At 29.7% G+C, this 17,066-nt stretch overlaps 1 protein-coding gene across 4 annotated transcripts in view; it reads left to right on the forward strand.

Moving 5' to 3' along the window:
* The window catches only part of Hnf4 (Hepatocyte nuclear factor 4), a 56,402-nt gene that overhangs the window by 6,031 nt on the left and 33,305 nt on the right, over positions 1-17,066 (forward strand). For 2 of the 4 annotated variants that reach the window (XM_065502216.1, XM_065502217.1), the window contains exon 1: positions 11,546-11,700. The exons of the other annotated variants lie outside the window; for them this stretch is intronic. In XM_065502216.1, coding sequence (XP_065358288.1) covers positions 11,604-11,700 — 97 coding nt within the window. In that variant the 5' untranslated portion in view covers positions 11,546-11,603. Of the gene's footprint in view, positions 1-11,545; positions 11,701-17,066 lie in introns of those variants that run through there. 4 annotated transcript variants of the gene reach the window in all.

Here is a 17,066-nt window from a genome sequence, read left to right on the forward strand (position 1 = left end):
TAGTATTGCGAATCTTTAATATTCTTCTTCATTTGGGGAAGAGAATACTCTGTGTAGGTACTTATTTACTTTTGTCACACCAAATGCATTTGAAATGCAAGATTTGTAGTTGTATGTAGGAGTCTAAAGTAATGTGTGAACACTCGCACTGTAACAGTGTCAAACAAAAGTGGCTGAAAGGCATACACATCTCCAAAGAAATTAAATTCGTTCTCCACCTATATTAAATACAATTATTATAATTTTGTTTAAAACAATTAATAAAGTATGGTCGGTCAAGCTCGACCATATAATACCCTGCACTAAGTAAAAGAGCAAAAACATTTTTCTTTTAAAATTTCAATAATTTATATTTTTGAGTGATTTTCGGAAGTGGGCCTTATATGGGGGCTATGACCAATTATGGACCGATCACCATGAAATTAGGTCGTGTGATTTATGTCTCTATGAAAGTTTTCTATGTTGAATTTTGTAAGTATACCAACATTTTTAAGCGATTTATGCACGTTAAAGTGATTTTCGGAAGCGGGTCTATATGGGAGCTATGACTAATTATGGACGGATCGTAACAAAATTTGGTGACATGAATTTTGTATATTTGAATTTGTACATGTATAAATTAAACATTTATGACCGATAAAGTCCAATTTCGGGAGGACATTTGTATGGGGGCTAGGTGAAATAATGGACCGATCTCATCCATAATAATATGGGTAAATATGTACCAAATTTTATCGAAATATCTTCAAAATTGCGACCTGTACTCTGCGCACAAGGTTTACATGGACAGCTAGCCAGACGGACGGACGGACATCGTTTAATCGACTCAGAAAGTGATTCTAAGTCGATCGGTATACTTTAAGGTGGGTGTTAGACTAATATTTTTGGGCATTATAAACATCTGCACAAACGCATAATACAATCCCCACTATTGTGGTGTAGGGTATAATTATCATAAGTAACGATCTGAGAATTTTCCAGAAGGATCTATACTTTGAAAATATTGTTACGAACTTGCAATAGCGATTTGAATTTAACAGTATGTAAGGACTGCCTGCAGTATTCATCATATTTATAAACATGTCCATGTTGATAGCATGTAATTGAATAGCATTGTTTATAAGTGATTCGAAAGCTCTAGAATTCGAATATACGAGTTTTGACCGTTAAGAACAATCTAGGATACTCAGATGCAGATGACAGTGCGTATAAATAGTAAGTGCGGTTGCAGTAGTGGATGAGTCTAATTTGAAACATCGTTAAGTGAAGACATCAACTGCATTACCAATGTATTCCTGCCAAACAATCTGAGCCTCTCTGCAGACAAGCTAAAGGCTTCGTAGTTTAGGCTTGTATAAAAAAGTTGAATATTGATCTTCTGGTTAATGATGGTTTATATTTGTATTAATAGAAATATATGTATGTATATTGAAAATAAATTGAAACTTTGTAAGTTACTTTGATTCGATTACTACCAATTTATTCATTGAAGTTTCGAGCATATCAAAAGTCATATGTTGACAACTCGTAACTAAAAATTTATTCCAAATAATGCAATATTACTATGCCGTTTATTCCTCCATTATACCCTAGACATAAACCAGTTGAGTTAACAGAGTTCTGTTTAAAAGCTAACATTGCACTGTTAAATATTGTAAATCATGGTAAGTGTATTCAAAATGAAATAATAATCACATGGTTGTACCAAATGGACCACTAATGATGGGAACGGGAACTATGACGTGGGCATAGACAAGGAGTTATTAAAATGGACCCTACAAATGCTCCAGGGGTGGCGCTATGGGAGCTAGACATGTACAATTTTTAAACATTTTTTGGTTTCCCATCCAATTTCAAGGATTTTTATATTTTTGGATAGCGCTTGGCTAGGTCTTGAGAAAACATGCTTGTGTGTGCTATTTATCTCTTATAATTTCCGAGTTATAGGCATTTCAAAATTGAAATTTAAAAATTTTGACATTCCTTTGCCCGCTTTTTTAAAAATATAGGCCGTACTTTTGGAGCGAATGGACTCCATTTTTTTTGTTAGTTAGAAAACTAAATTGCCAATAATAAACAAAAGATTTCAGACCAATATCAATTATGGTTCCAAAAATAGACGATTTTCAATTTAAAAATTAAAAAAATAGTAGATTTTTGCTGTTTTTTACTCTTTTTATTAAAAAAAAAACTTTCTTCAAGACCATATAACAACTTCATGTTTTTCTGTAAGGTATCTTTATGTAGACATTTTTGGTATAAAAATCATGTTCCATTTTTCGAATATATTGCCCCTACGTCCTTCGAAATTTGACCAATTTTTTTATCAAAATTTCAACTTTGAGTCACATGTTCTAAAATCCCAAAGCTGGCATTAGAAAATGGAAAGCAACTTTGGAAACCCTGATGTGTTGGCTATTTATTCCCGATGTATTTTTCCAGCCCCGAAGGAAATGTGAACCCTATGAGCAAAATTTGAAAAAATTAAATTTTTGGAATTTTCGCTCCAATTTTTAGGAATTACGGGATACTCTTTGACCTTTTGACAAGTTTTTTTTGCACTTTCTTATTAAGAATGACAAATTTAAAAAACGTTAAAAATTTCGTTTCATTTATTGAGTTTCTAAAACTAAAATTTGTATCAAAATTTTCATCTATATATATAAAAATGAAATGGTTACGTATGTAATGGCATCACATGAGAACGGCTGGAGCGATTTGGCTGATTTTTTTTTATTCGATTCGAAATTTTCAGGAAATTTTTGTAAAGAAAAAAAATTCAAAAATTCCGGGTAAAACTCGGAATTTTTTTTTTAATCCAGTCAAATTTAGATATTTTATTTGCAAATAAATAAGAACAGGCAGGTGTATGTGGGTTGGAGAAACTTGAAGAACTAACATTAGTAAATGTTACCAGGCGAAGCCACCACATTTATTCAGAACTATTTTTTTGTGTTTAGTTAATTGTTGGTCTTACAAAAAAGTCAATATCTCAATTAGATTCAAAAATATGTCACTTTAAATATCCGTCCTTCCAAAATATTGCAGCCGTTTCGAAATGCCAAATTTATTTCCAAAACATTTTGATTCTGTCCCGCTATGTAGTTTAATGGCTTTGGCAACAGTGTGATGGTGATGAGTAGCGTGTATAAGGTTTTTTTATATTTGAGTTGAAAGATTTGACTAAATTTAAGAAAACCAAAAATTTTTTAAAAAAATATTTAAAACTTTCCCGTCTTCTTAGAAGTTGTAGAAACTCAAAATGTGTCTCATAACTATTATGCCTAGATTTTGCATATTTTTTTTCTTTAGCATTTTCTATAAACTTTTGTTTTAGCAACAATGAATAACATACATTTGCTATATCTAGCAGACTTTGAACCCAGACAACCCCCATACATTATTGTTAACCAAAAGCGGAAGATGTTAGTGAGATTTCAATAAAAGACATTTCGTCTGCTAAAGTTAAAAAGCTACAAAAATAAGTCAAGAACACTGATATTAACACGCGCTTTCATCACAACCGGTTTTAACTATTAAAATTACTAATAAAAAATCAAAATGTGTCTAGTCTGAAAAAACGGTCTAGTCTATTGACATAAAATTGAACTTGTTTGAGTGAAACAAACAATAATAAAATTTACCAAACATGGGAGTTGACCGGTATGGCCTTTGAATGACTGATGGATCATAGACAGCTAAATAATTTTGGAGTTTTATTTGAATAAAACAAACAACAATAAAGACAACAATTCTAAGGAATTAATTATAGTTTGTTTACTAACTAAGGTATATAAAACTAGAGTAAAAGTGTTTTATTCGGCTGTACCGAATCTTATATACCCTTCACCAAAGATAAATATTAAATATATTTGTTGGTGAAACCATTTTTTTAAAATTTTATTAGTGAAACAAATGTTTTGGTAAAAAAAATTGTTCTTGAAAAAAAAAAAAATTCGGATTAAAAAATATTTTTCCCGATTTTTACCTATTGTAGGTCCGAATTTATATGACGTCATATACGACATTGGAAAGGTCTTTGAAATAGCTATCATTGGATATCCATATTGTCTATATTAATAATTTAATAATCCAGATAAAGCTCAAATATATAAATCGAGGTAGTCGTAGTTTTTTGCTTATATCTCAGCCATTTGTGGGCCGATTTTCTTGATTTTAAATACCAACCGAACCGAGAGTATGGCGGATATATTGATGTATCAGTCATATATGTAAGTTATTTGGGGGCTACGGAAAATTGATTTCAACATATGGACGGATAAGCGGACATGGCTATATCGATCGAGAATATATAGTTTATGGGTTTGGAAATGAAAAATTTAGAAATTACAAACGGAATGACAAACGAAGAGTGTGTGAAGGGTATAACTAGAGTAAATGTTTATTATATTTTGTTTAGGAATTTTTTTTTAAATAAAGTGTTTTATTTCAATTTATTTAAATTAAAAAAAGACAATAAAATGCCGGCTTTTTGAACTCAAATAACCCAACATGCGTTCTAAATAAACATTATTTAAATTAAAAACTATTTTGCTCTTCACTGTTTCCAATGTTTTGTAATGAAAGAATACAATAAAAAAATAAAGAAATATCATATCAAAGCCCTGCATTTGGAAGCCCTTACTTATCCACAACTTAGTCAGCCAGGCAATGCACGATTTTTTACATGAACATGACAAGCATTTTATTTTATTTCAAAAAGAAAAAAATCTAAAAAAACATTTTTATTTTTGCATTTTGTTTGTTAATGTAAAAGCGAGTATAAATATGTTTTCTGACGACAATTATTGTTGTTCAGCAGTTTTTTTTTCTTTCTTCTTTGACATTTTATTTTGTTTCATTAAAAACAAAAAATGCAGGGGTAGGGCGGTATACAACAGCGCAAAGTAGTGTCAGTAAAGAAATAAAGTCAACTGCACATATGAGTTACTTGCAGCTAGTTTTTAAGCAAAAAAAAGGAACATTTGTTTTTATTTTTGCTTTTTTTTAATAATAAATTATGATTCATTCGTTATATCCATGTTTGGTTGTTGAAGTTACATTTCCCCAGCTCATTTAAATTTTGTAAATTAATCTTATGACTGCTAAAAGCCGATAAAAATATTTGTCACAAATAAAAAATGTTTTTTTTAATTGTCAAGTCAAAATAAAAACGGGAATGCAATTTTATGGTGAGAAAATTACAAATTAGGGAACGCATAGAATGAGATCTGTGGAATAACTAGTAAATTGTTGTCTTATTAAGCATTTTTTACCTTATTTGCTTTGTTCTGGTCCAGCAGAGACCGCGATGTGATAACAGAGTTCTTTCTAACACCCTTTCTGCGCATGACATATTTGCTGATCATGTACTCTGCCTTGTTTCGGTGATTAGAATTGGTTCGTAGTTCGAGATCCTCTAGGTTTTTTGTTTAAAAACTGATAGTTTATACACTACAATTTTATTAACTACCTAAGTTACCGCATACAATTCAAATATCTTTATAAATTAATTCATTAGCTGAACAAATATTTGCCAATATGCTTAATATTAATGTCTTACGTTAAACATATAAATATTTACATTTAATACCTCACATATCACCTTAACAATTACTTATGTTTACAGTCAAACAGCATTCCATTTATTTAAAATAATGTAAAAAGAGTGATTTGATTAGAATAAGAGAGTTAAAAAGGCAATGTTTACATACGACACGAATAATGCTGATGAAGGCCGTAGTGGAATAGTTATTTTGGTTAAAATCGTTAAAGGCTATAATTCCAATGGTAACAAATTTGGGTTCACAATTAATCAGGGATTGTAAAGTTTCTGTCTCAACTTTAACAAACAAAATTTTTTTTCTTGTTCAAAATACTATTCGTCAAGATCAATAGACTTTTTGAGTATGTCTGTACTTTTCTTCGTACAGAAATACTTCTGCAACTGAATGATAGACACCTACATAAATATACGAAGACTGGTCGGGTTTTTTTTTTTTTCTTGGACCAGCACTCAGGGGATGACCCCCACTCATGCAAAGCATTGTGTTGGAACTAGGAAAATAGGTTATGGGAGGGAGGATAGAGGGAGTAGTGTTTGTGGACATTATATTTGAATTTTCCTATATTGACAGTGACAGGAAAGACTTCAGGAGGAAGATTATTCCACATACGGACAGTACGGCTAAAGAACGAATTTTCTCTGTAATGTGTTGTGCGATCCACTATCGACAACGAATTGGTGAGCCCTTGCCGAAGAACGTGTGTTGCGTAAAAAACTACGGGTTTCGGGAACAAGTTCCCTAATTTCTGCAGAGCACATACCATTGTAGTATCGATAGAACAGTGAAACACAACCCACATTGCGACGATGCATCGCGATGTTCAAGTGAGTCAATAGAGCTGGATACCCTACTGTAACCTATTCATTGATTATATTCGATATCGCAACCAAAGGATTATGCCAATAAGCGACCGATGTCGCCAAAGTCAACATAATCTAGGCTATTGGTGAAATTTAAAAGGAGATATGCATGTGACAGAGTCATTGAAAATTGTACCTCTCGAAACTCTACCACGAAACTCCGGGGATATTTGAACGATCCCATGATTTCGTAAATTTCATTAATACCTCACTGCTTGTTTACTATCTGTAGTATAAACAATGTCGATTTCTATATTGTTTTTGAACATGGTGAAATGTTATTCTTACTACAGGAAACTGAATCATTGTGATGATCAAATTTGTTGCCAATTTAATGATTCGATTATATACACAGATCTTTTCGGTTCTAGAAAAAGAAAATTAGTTGAGAAAGAAGAATTACGATAGAAACTTGTAAGAAAAAATCGATCATTAAGACTGAATGATTCGATTAGCTACAAATTCGGTTATCACAGCCAAAACTGTTTTCTTTGTGTAGATAAAGGTTGTTCTATTTCTTGTTCAGTAATATCCCAGCAGTTTAGCAAGTACTCAATATATCCCTTATAGACCGTAATTGTTACTAATATCTCCACTAGACTGACTCCAAGTTATATGTTTTAGGCCATTTGAAATGTTTGTGCTCTTTGTAGTTCAGAGAGAAGTTAATTTGTTAATTGGGCTCGGTATAGGTTCCCTGTAATGGTCTGGTCAGATTTCAGCAGCTCATAATAGATAGGACACTTTTGCTCCCACCAAACCCAGAGCATTACCTTAGCGCCATGGATATTTGGCTTTGTTGTCGATTCGGCTGGTTGGCCGGGCTTCGCATGCGATCTCTTACGCTTCGGGTTATCGTAATGCATAAATTTTTCATCGCAAGTAATGTTTCGTTGCAAAAATGATTTTCTTTTATAGCGTTCAAGCAGCATTTCCGACATACAAAATCGTCTATCAACGCACAGTGGAGGATCTGAGAAAAAAAGTGAAAATAAATCTGTAACTTCTAAACGAATTGGGGCGCCGAGCCACAATGCCCCAAAGTGGGGCACCTCGGGTATATCAAAAAATTAAAAATGATGCCAAATTTTAGTTTGCGATCCGATTTAAAATATTTTTATATATATAAATTTATTATATAAACATTGATTTGGACTTATATTATCTCTTATAGTTTACGAGTAATTCGCATTTGAAAAGTAAAATTTCTTTCCCAATTTTCTTAAAGTGTATTTTTTTGAATTAACAACAAATTTATTAATAATCGTAAGAAAAAACTGTTTAAAAACCTTTACTGAGTCAAAAGTTATATGTATTCCAACTTAAAACTTTTTCGCCATTTTTTTTTTCGAAAAAAGTACTTACAATAATTTTAAATTATACAGAAAATAAGAAAAAGATAAATAATATGTTTATATTTTTCTGAATGACAACATCTCTTGAAATATTATAAAAGCAAAATAATATCAAAATTCGTATTATTGCGTGGTCCAGAGCCTTCCGAAGTAGATCTATTTTTTATGTAAATTTCAAATTTAGACATAATCGCATAGCAGCTTTCAAAAAACTAAGACCTGTTTTGTATGTCCCAATATGTTCTTCAATATTGCGCAAAGGAATTTCATAGCCCCGGACTTGGTGCATTCAATAGATCCAAAAATCAGAAAAATCCCAATTTTGGGATTTTTGAAAAGTTTTTTTTGGGAATTGTGGGATTGTCATTAACAATTCGCAAATATCTTTTTCACTTATGGATTTGGATCAAACAAGCGGTTTAGATAATTTTACTGATCGTTATAGATAGCGGAGTCGATATAGCCATGTATGTATGTTGAAATCAACTTTCCGTAGCACCCAAATAACTTACATTCATGATTTATACATCAATATATCAGCTATAGACCCGGTTGCTATATATCGAGAAAATCAGACCACAAATGGCTATATACCTAACTATTAGGGTATTCGAATTATTCGATTTTTCTCTTGTTCGAATAAAACTAATAATTCGAATAAGAGATTTTAACTTGTTCGAATAATTCGATCACACGTTTAAAATTAATCTAATTATTCGAATAATTTAAATTTTTTTAAAAAAGTAAGGAATAAAGTTAAAGAAAAACAAAAAATAACGTTAAAGTTAACAATTCAAGTATTGATAATATTAAAAAATATTCGAAAACAAAGTCCATCATTAAATTTTCTTACGTCGTTCATTAATTCGGGTTTTAAATTGAGTAACTAATTCTTTAGTAAATTAATTATTCACTATTTCTAAATTATTTATAACAAATTGTATTATAAATCAAGCTATATCAACGTTGCCGAATTTTTGCTTAATAAAGTGGTCTTGAGGAATTACTCAATAAAGGGAAAAGGGTCCAAAGTTTGATATCATTTTCAGGCAGTGCATGATTGATGCATTTTCAAATACGCAAATAGTTTATTACCATGTTAGACAAAGATGTTTAACGATGTTCAAAATCATGTATAAGACGAATATTTTAAGATCATGGCCTTCATCTATTTCAATGTAATCGTTATAAATGTCATCCTCAATATCACTTTCGACGACCGTTTCAAAATCACATTCTCCATTATTCAACTCCACTTTAATCTAAGTTAAAATTTTGATTATTAATTGCGATTCTTCTAATAGTTTTCCAGCTAAATAACAAATAATTTATTTTTATTGGTTCAAGTCCTAAGTTAAATATTTTGAAAGATTTGGTTTTAGAATTGTAACTTATTGCAGTAATTATTCGATTATTCTACATAAAATTGTTCGAATTATTCGTTATTCGAAAATGTCCATTTTTAAATTGTTCGAATAATTATTCGTAAGAAATTATTCGATTAATCGAACGATCATTAGTCGAATGAATACCCTACTAACTATTGAGTGAGGTTTTTAGTAAGGTAACCCATATGAGAATCCAATGTAAACAAAAAAGGTCAATTGACCCCCGTGCCTAGGACGTGTAACTAGTCACGTAGCTATAGTTATGTAACTAGCTGTCACTATAAAATAAATAAAATCACTATAGTTCGGGAGAGTCTCTTTGAACTGCTGGGACATTAACATGAATTATGTTGTATGTAGCTATTTTTGCAGGATTTCAATCAACCATTTCAATGAGAACCCTGAGTACCCTGATTCTCTATGCATCTAGCATGACTTGTAGATTTTTTATTTTCTTAATATAAAACAATAAAATAAAAATAAGCAGATTTATTGATTGTTCTTGTTGTTGTTGATCTCATAATTAACACACATACATACAAATATAGAAACATTTTATATTTTTTCTTGTCATAAAAATAAAATTTTAATTTCATGTCAAAAACATACAAGTAGTCTCGGGGAGTGTATGTCTGTATATACATACATATGAATATGGGTATTTGCATAGACAACATACCTAGAGCAAAACAAATAAATATACAAAATGTTACCTATACCGGGACATGGAAAGAGTGTAGCTGTGTGTGCGTCTGAGCATTTATTTTGATAAGACATATCTTTTTGATTTTTATTTTTATTTTATTTTTATTTCTTTTTTGTTTGTTTGTTTTGTTGCTTTTATTAAGTTCTAAAGCTATTTATTATTAAGTGAGCAATAACAACAGCAACATCATCATCATCATCACCAACACCGGCAGCAACAGCAAAAAATATCAACAACAGCACTTGCCGGATTGTTGTTTTTTTTTTGCTTTTCTCTACTTTTTGTTTTCTTTCTTTATGAGTATGAAAATGCTCACTCTCTGGCTTATTTTTCTATGTATTTTTAATAAAATTCTTTTTGTTGCTTTGACTTGTTTTAAAGGGGCCGGCGATCTTAGATTTGCTAGTGATATGAATGGTGTTGCTGTTGTTGTTATTGCTGTTGGTAGGAATTAGCAGTCGTTGTATTAACCGAAGACGATGATTAGTGTTGTATTCCAAGCTGACTGCTTGCTGCCTGCCTGCCACCCAGAGCAGCAGTTGTAATCGTAGTTTTTTGTTAACAATTTTTGTTGGTTGGTTTGTTTTTATTATTATTGTTATTTTTTTTTCTTTTTAATTATTTATTTTTCGCCAACTCTGACGACCAATTCATTTATACTGCTGCTATCAGCCAACAACAGCAACAACAATATTAAAAAAATAAAAAAAAAAATACAACAAGACACAATAAAATACAGTTTAGTACGTGTCTACAACATTTCTATAGATTTAGTCGGCATTTTGCGTTAGAACATAACGATCGTGTATTTGGATTTGTGATCATTTCTTTGCTATTTTTTTTTGCGGGTTTCATTAATTTCGTATCTTTTGAATTTAATTTTCAAGAATATAAAAATAAATGTTTTAGAAAAAAGTGTTGCGGGAATTGAAAAAAAAATTACTAAAAAAAAAAAAAATTTAAAAAAGGATCAAGGATCTTTTTCATTAAGTGTTTTTGAATAAAATTTCCAAGAGAAATAATAAATCAGACTATTGAAATAACAAGCCTTTAAAAGGCTTAAAAAATCCTGCAAAATATTAAAATTTAGCTGTGAAAAAAAATCAATTTAAAACAAAATAAAAATGCTGATCTTTAAGAATTCTTTAGCTTTCCAGCTTTTGGCAAATGCATAGACAAACATTGTCTCTATCTCTATATAAAATTGTTTAAAATAAACGCAAAAAATTAACAGCTAAATAATAAAAATAGAAAACAAAAATTACCATAAATAAAAAAATAAATAAAAACTACAAACAAACAAAAAAAGAGCAAATATTTATTTAAGATTTCTTAAGTGCGCGCCTGTTGTTGACTAAATTTACATATCTGAGCAGTTAATTTGCTTTAAGATTTCAACCAACTTCTCCTTATAACCATTTTTTAAAGAGCAGCCATACACCGCCATACCTGTCGTTCACAATTTAAACATACATCTGAGAGTGATAAGCTGATTTCTATTTAAATACAATAAAATAAAAATTTTAAAAATCATTCTAATGAATGCATTTAACTTAACAAACAAATAGAAAAAAAGTACAACAAAAAAAAATCACCTTAAAATTTAAAGTCAATATAATAATTTTTGTTTAACAAAAAACCAGACAACGTTACTGATAAACAAATATCATATCATCAATATTGTCTACAAAATTTTGTTTGTTTTTTTGGGGTGGACCTGGTAGCCAATGTTGCCGAATATGCTCAAAATGAAAACGGAAATTTTAACTGGCAATGGCTTCGATGATTCATATATGTTTGAGGATCATTTATTACACATGATAGGTAAATATCTGTTTCTTTTTTTATTACTTTATACATCATTCTAATTAAAATTTAAAAAAACCATAAAAACATTTATTTTGTCTGCTTTGATATTGCCATAAAGTAAAAGTGTCTGTCTGCTTAATTTTTGATACTCAACATTTAAGTAATACCTGTTTTATATTTATGAACATTAAAATGGTATTCCCACAAAAAAATACTGAAGATCATTTGGTTATACAACAATTTATGATGATAATTTTGAAAATTTTGAATCCATATAAAATATCGCAAGATATTCTCATATATTTTGTGCAAATATCAAATTGATCAGTAGTAATTTGTTGTGAATATCCAATTTATTTCTCTACTATTTACGACTTCTGAATTGCCCTGCTGACGAATTACCAAATTTATTAGAACTTTTTGGGTCCTTCTTTCTATATAGGATCAGGTGAAAATTATTTAGACTTGCAAAGTTACGAATTAGGAAATTATTTTAAAGAATAGTATATTAGTTTGAAATAAACTAGATTCTTGAAGTTTTTTTTTTCAAATAAAGAACGTAAACTATTTCCAACATCTATAACAAATGCATTAAATTTCATGTTCGTAAGAATTTAATATTAAACAAATTAAACATAATTTTGTATCAATGAAGAGAATCCACAAAAAAATTGAAAACTGGGTATTTAACTCATTGGATCACAGTATTTAACTCATTCATCATTAACCGATAACTGAGGCATTTGTCTCGTAGTATTGTATTTTGTTCCTGAATTATATTAACCTGTAATCTGCACTTGGACCGCGAAGAGTCTAGGGATTTATGTCGTCACTTCATACCCGTTTTCAATATGAACTGCTAGTTAGCTTACCAAGAATAAATTGCTTCATTGCCCGAGTAACTCCCAAGAATATTCGATAAGAATTGGAAGGAGTATCGAACCTATATATGGTAATTCCCGCATTTGGAGTTCTTTTGAAATTTTATTTTTTATTTTAGATGACGTATCTTTTGAACACGTTTTTTGTTTTTAATAACTTATACATATGTCATTTTGAAGGGTACATATCTGTCATTTATTCCCACTTAGTTATTGAACATTATAGATTAAACTACAAAGCTTTGTTGGCTTCGATGTCGAATGTCGAATTTTGCGCCAACAAGGCGTCATATGCGAGAAGTTTTGCTTTACTTCCTTAATTTGAAAAAAGTACCAGTTTCAACTTGGGAGAGATGGTTTGTCAAACTCAACAAGAAATGATGCTTGAACACTATAAAAGAAAATAATTTTTGAACCGAATCATTGCATGCAATGAAAAATGGATCCATTACGATAATCCGAAGCATAACAGATCATAAGGGAAGCCCGGCCAACCAGCCGAATCGACACCAAAGCCAAATATCCATTGCACTATGGTGATTCTCTGTATATGGTGGGAGCAAAATGGTCCAATGTATTATGAGCTGCTGTAATCTGACCACACCATCTGATCAGTTCGGTACACGTTCTCTGTACCGAACGCAACTGATTCATTTGAAGCGAGCATTGGCCGAAAAATCCCCAGAATGTTCGGCCTGACATGAAACTTGAAAAATATTCTATCTATAACTCTCGGCCATAAATTGCAATACCTGTTAAAAAGTATTTAGAAAAAAGTGGTTGGGAAGTTTTGCCTCACCTGCCTTCTAGTCTAGTCCTTGCCCCGTCCGACTAATATTTGTATCGATCGATGCAGAACGTTCTCTATGGGATACGTTTCACTTTAGAACAGAGTATCCATTATTGGCTTGATTCGGTCTTGGCCACAAAAGATGAATCCATATGTTGCCCCTAAGTTGGGAAACGGTCATAGCAAACAATGGCCAATACTTTTAATAAATTTGTATTGTACAAATGTTTCAAAATAAAAGCTAAACATTTTAAAAAATCCCGTATTTTTAAGTCATACGCCCAATTCTATAATCTACCATCATAAAAATGAATGTAACAAACTTAACTGTAACATATTATGGCTGCCGCAACCATATAAATTATTACGGAGACCATAATATTATTAAATAACTTGTAATCATGTTGAAGTAATTGCGATGATTAGTTTATTTTAGGGTATGTATTGCCAAGTACTTAGTTCATTCACTCGTGTTTACCAGTTCTATTTATATATGTTTAGAGGTCATATCAGAAGTGAAACCTATTTGGAAGATTTCATGATGTTTTTCTGAAGAAAATCAATGTTTTTAAAATTTTAAATTTGATTGCGGTTTTAACTCAGTCATTAATGAAGCCATTTTTAATAGAAATATGTTCGGGTCATATACCCAATATATTGATGTATCATTTATGTTCGTAAATTAGCAAGTTACGCTACTACCTTTAGTCGGAAACTATTAAACTTAACATCAGACTCAAATATTCCATAAAAATTTAATCTTTACTCCGGAACGATAAAAGTCACAATCGGTTGTATCAAGCGCAAGCTTTTCCCTTGTAACGAATTTCGAACAACAATATTTCGAATACTTGAACGACAACAACAAACATTAAATGGAGGTCTAATACCCCGTTTATACCCTTCACCATGAGTGGCAAGGGTATATGAGGTGCCGCAGAATAAAAGGTACTTTTTTGAAAATTTTAAAATTTTGGGAAATTGTTTTTTTCTAGAAGATTTCAACCAATACCAAAAACTCAATTTTATAAAAAAATTCGAAAAATTAACTTTGGTTCTGCGGCTCCTCGTATATAAGTTTGTCATTCCGTTTGTAATTTATACGTTTTTCATTTGTGACCCCACAAGGTAATTCTGGCTCGTTATAGATAGCGGAGTCGATATAGCCATGTCCGTCTGTCCGTCTATATGTTGAAATCAACTTTCCGTATCCCCAAATAACTTACATACTTACATTATTCATACATCAATATATCCATTTCGGTTGTTATTTTGAAATCGATAAAATCAGCCCACAAATGGCTGAGATATATGGAAAAAACCAAGACAACCTCAATTTAAATCATTTAGAAAGACAATAGATATTTCAAAGACCTTTGCAATGACGTATACAATAGGTCAAAATCGGGAAAAATATTTTTTAACCCGAATTTTTTTTTCATCCAAAAAATTTTTTTGGCCATACACTTTTTCACTAATTTAAAAAAAAAAATTTGTAAAAAAATAAAAAGATATTTTTTTTTACCATACATTTTTTTAAATTTTTTAATGTATAATTGGTTAAGGGTATATACGATTCGGGACATCCAAATATAGCTCTCTTACATGCATTAAGTCGATTTGGAATTTTCTTAATAAATTTGTTATGTTTTAAATATGTCAACTCAACTGAAATTTAGTTTTATAAAGAGATGTTGAAATGTCAAATTTAACATGCTACTTTTACTATCTACAAGAAATCAGTAATTCCAGAGAAACGCCATTTTATTTTATTTAGCCAAGAAACAATAAGCGAAGACACTGTACAGTGTTGCATTAACAATTTCCAACATAATATGCAGCAGTTTGTAGTGTAATGATCATATGTTAAAATTATGCATAGGAAATCAAATAGCAAATCTCTGGATTTAAGAAGAACAAGTGTTGCGGTCTAAATCACTAAACAGATAATTCGAATTAAATTTTTAAATGTTCAAAATTTTTTTTTAAAAAAAGTAATTAAATTTTAAGGTCTTCCAGGACAGGAGTTAGATTTAATACTAAGTTATGATCAATTTAAATGTTTGCAAACATTTCTAAAAAAAAACAGTTTAACTCTACAAAATGTATATAGTTTTTTTGTTTATTCATTTAGCAATCTAAATGATTATTTTAAACTTGGCAACAAGTGTTTGTTTAAAAACAAACTATTTCAAAAAAGAAAAAAATAAAACTTTATCAATAACAAATAACAAAAAAAGAAAAATATCATTAAAAATAAAATGAATATTTATATAGTTTATAAATAGAGGGGATATTTATAAGTTCATTAACCCATAAATAACACGAGTACTCAAGTCCTGGCCTTAATTTGAAGCAGTAAAGGGTTATTATTTATATAAAAAAGAAATATTGTAAATACCACAACAACTTTCAACTTGACTGTAAACTATTAAACTGACTAGACAGACTTTTTTATTGTTATTGTTATTATTATAATTATTACTATTATTTTTTGCTTAAAAACTTCTTTTAGAGGAATTTTTTTATAAAAATTTATTACTGTCTGCTGGGGATAGTAAATTTAATTATTAAAAAAAAGTGATTCACTGAAGTTTATTGTTTTGTTTATCTTAGTTTTAATTTTAACTTTCGAAACTTATTTTTGAAATTTAAAGTTAAATAAAAAAAATAAGAAATAATAATAAATAATTATAATAGTAAAAAAGCAGCCACTTAACTGATATTATTTCAGAGATAATTAATAATTTTTAAAACATACTTTTTTTAATACAATGCAATACTCGTACATACCACTTATTTTAACACAATAATACTTCATCCAAACCAAAAACCTTGACAGAGCCCCGTAAAATGTTAAGGGTATTCATGTATGTAGTTTTGATATCTAGCAACAAACCATATATTAATTTAGTCAATCGTATGTAAAATTATTGTTTTTCAACTACACAAATAAATAATAACAATAAAACCAACAAAATATTAACAACAAAACAAAAAAAAAAAAAAAAAACAATCGAATTCGAAATAAAACAATTAAACTGATAATACAGACATGCTATACAGATATTTCTACATAAATATTTTTATACAAGAAGCCAACTTGCACGATACTAAACGATTATAAATAAGAACTATATATGTGGAAATGTACATACATAGATATTTAATGATGTACATATGTATATATGTTTATATACATTGAATATTGTTAAATTACTGTTATCAAAACTTATATTTTTTTTAGTATTTTCACCAAAAATATCAAAAATTTATTAAGAATATCACAATATTAATAATAAAAAAATGATACACTTGAAAAATCATGATAGTAAAGAGAATAAATAAGCATTTCCTTTAACATTAAATTGAATTTTATTAGTAGACGAGCAAAAATTTGGTATTGACTTGCATTTACTGAATAACATAAGTTGCAATGACAACTAAATACCGATTGCATTACTTAGAAGTAGTCTAATAATGTGTTATTATCTACAATTTACTAAATAATATTATGTCAGTAGTTATTAAGAAATATAGGGATTACCTTGATTTCCAATCAGTCATGTTGAAAATACTATTCAAAATGTAAGCAGAAATACAATAAAAAATTTAACATGGTAAATTCTTTTTCTTTAATCTTGCATTTTTAACTACAATTTAATACGATTTTAACTATTGTTAAAAATATAAAAAAAAATATTTTTTTT

The sequence above is a fragment of the Calliphora vicina genome, chromosome 2, assembly GCF_958450345.1.
Source record: "Calliphora vicina chromosome 2, idCalVici1.1, whole genome shotgun sequence".
NCBI classification, from domain to species: Eukaryota; Metazoa; Arthropoda; class Insecta; order Diptera; family Calliphoridae; genus Calliphora; species Calliphora vicina.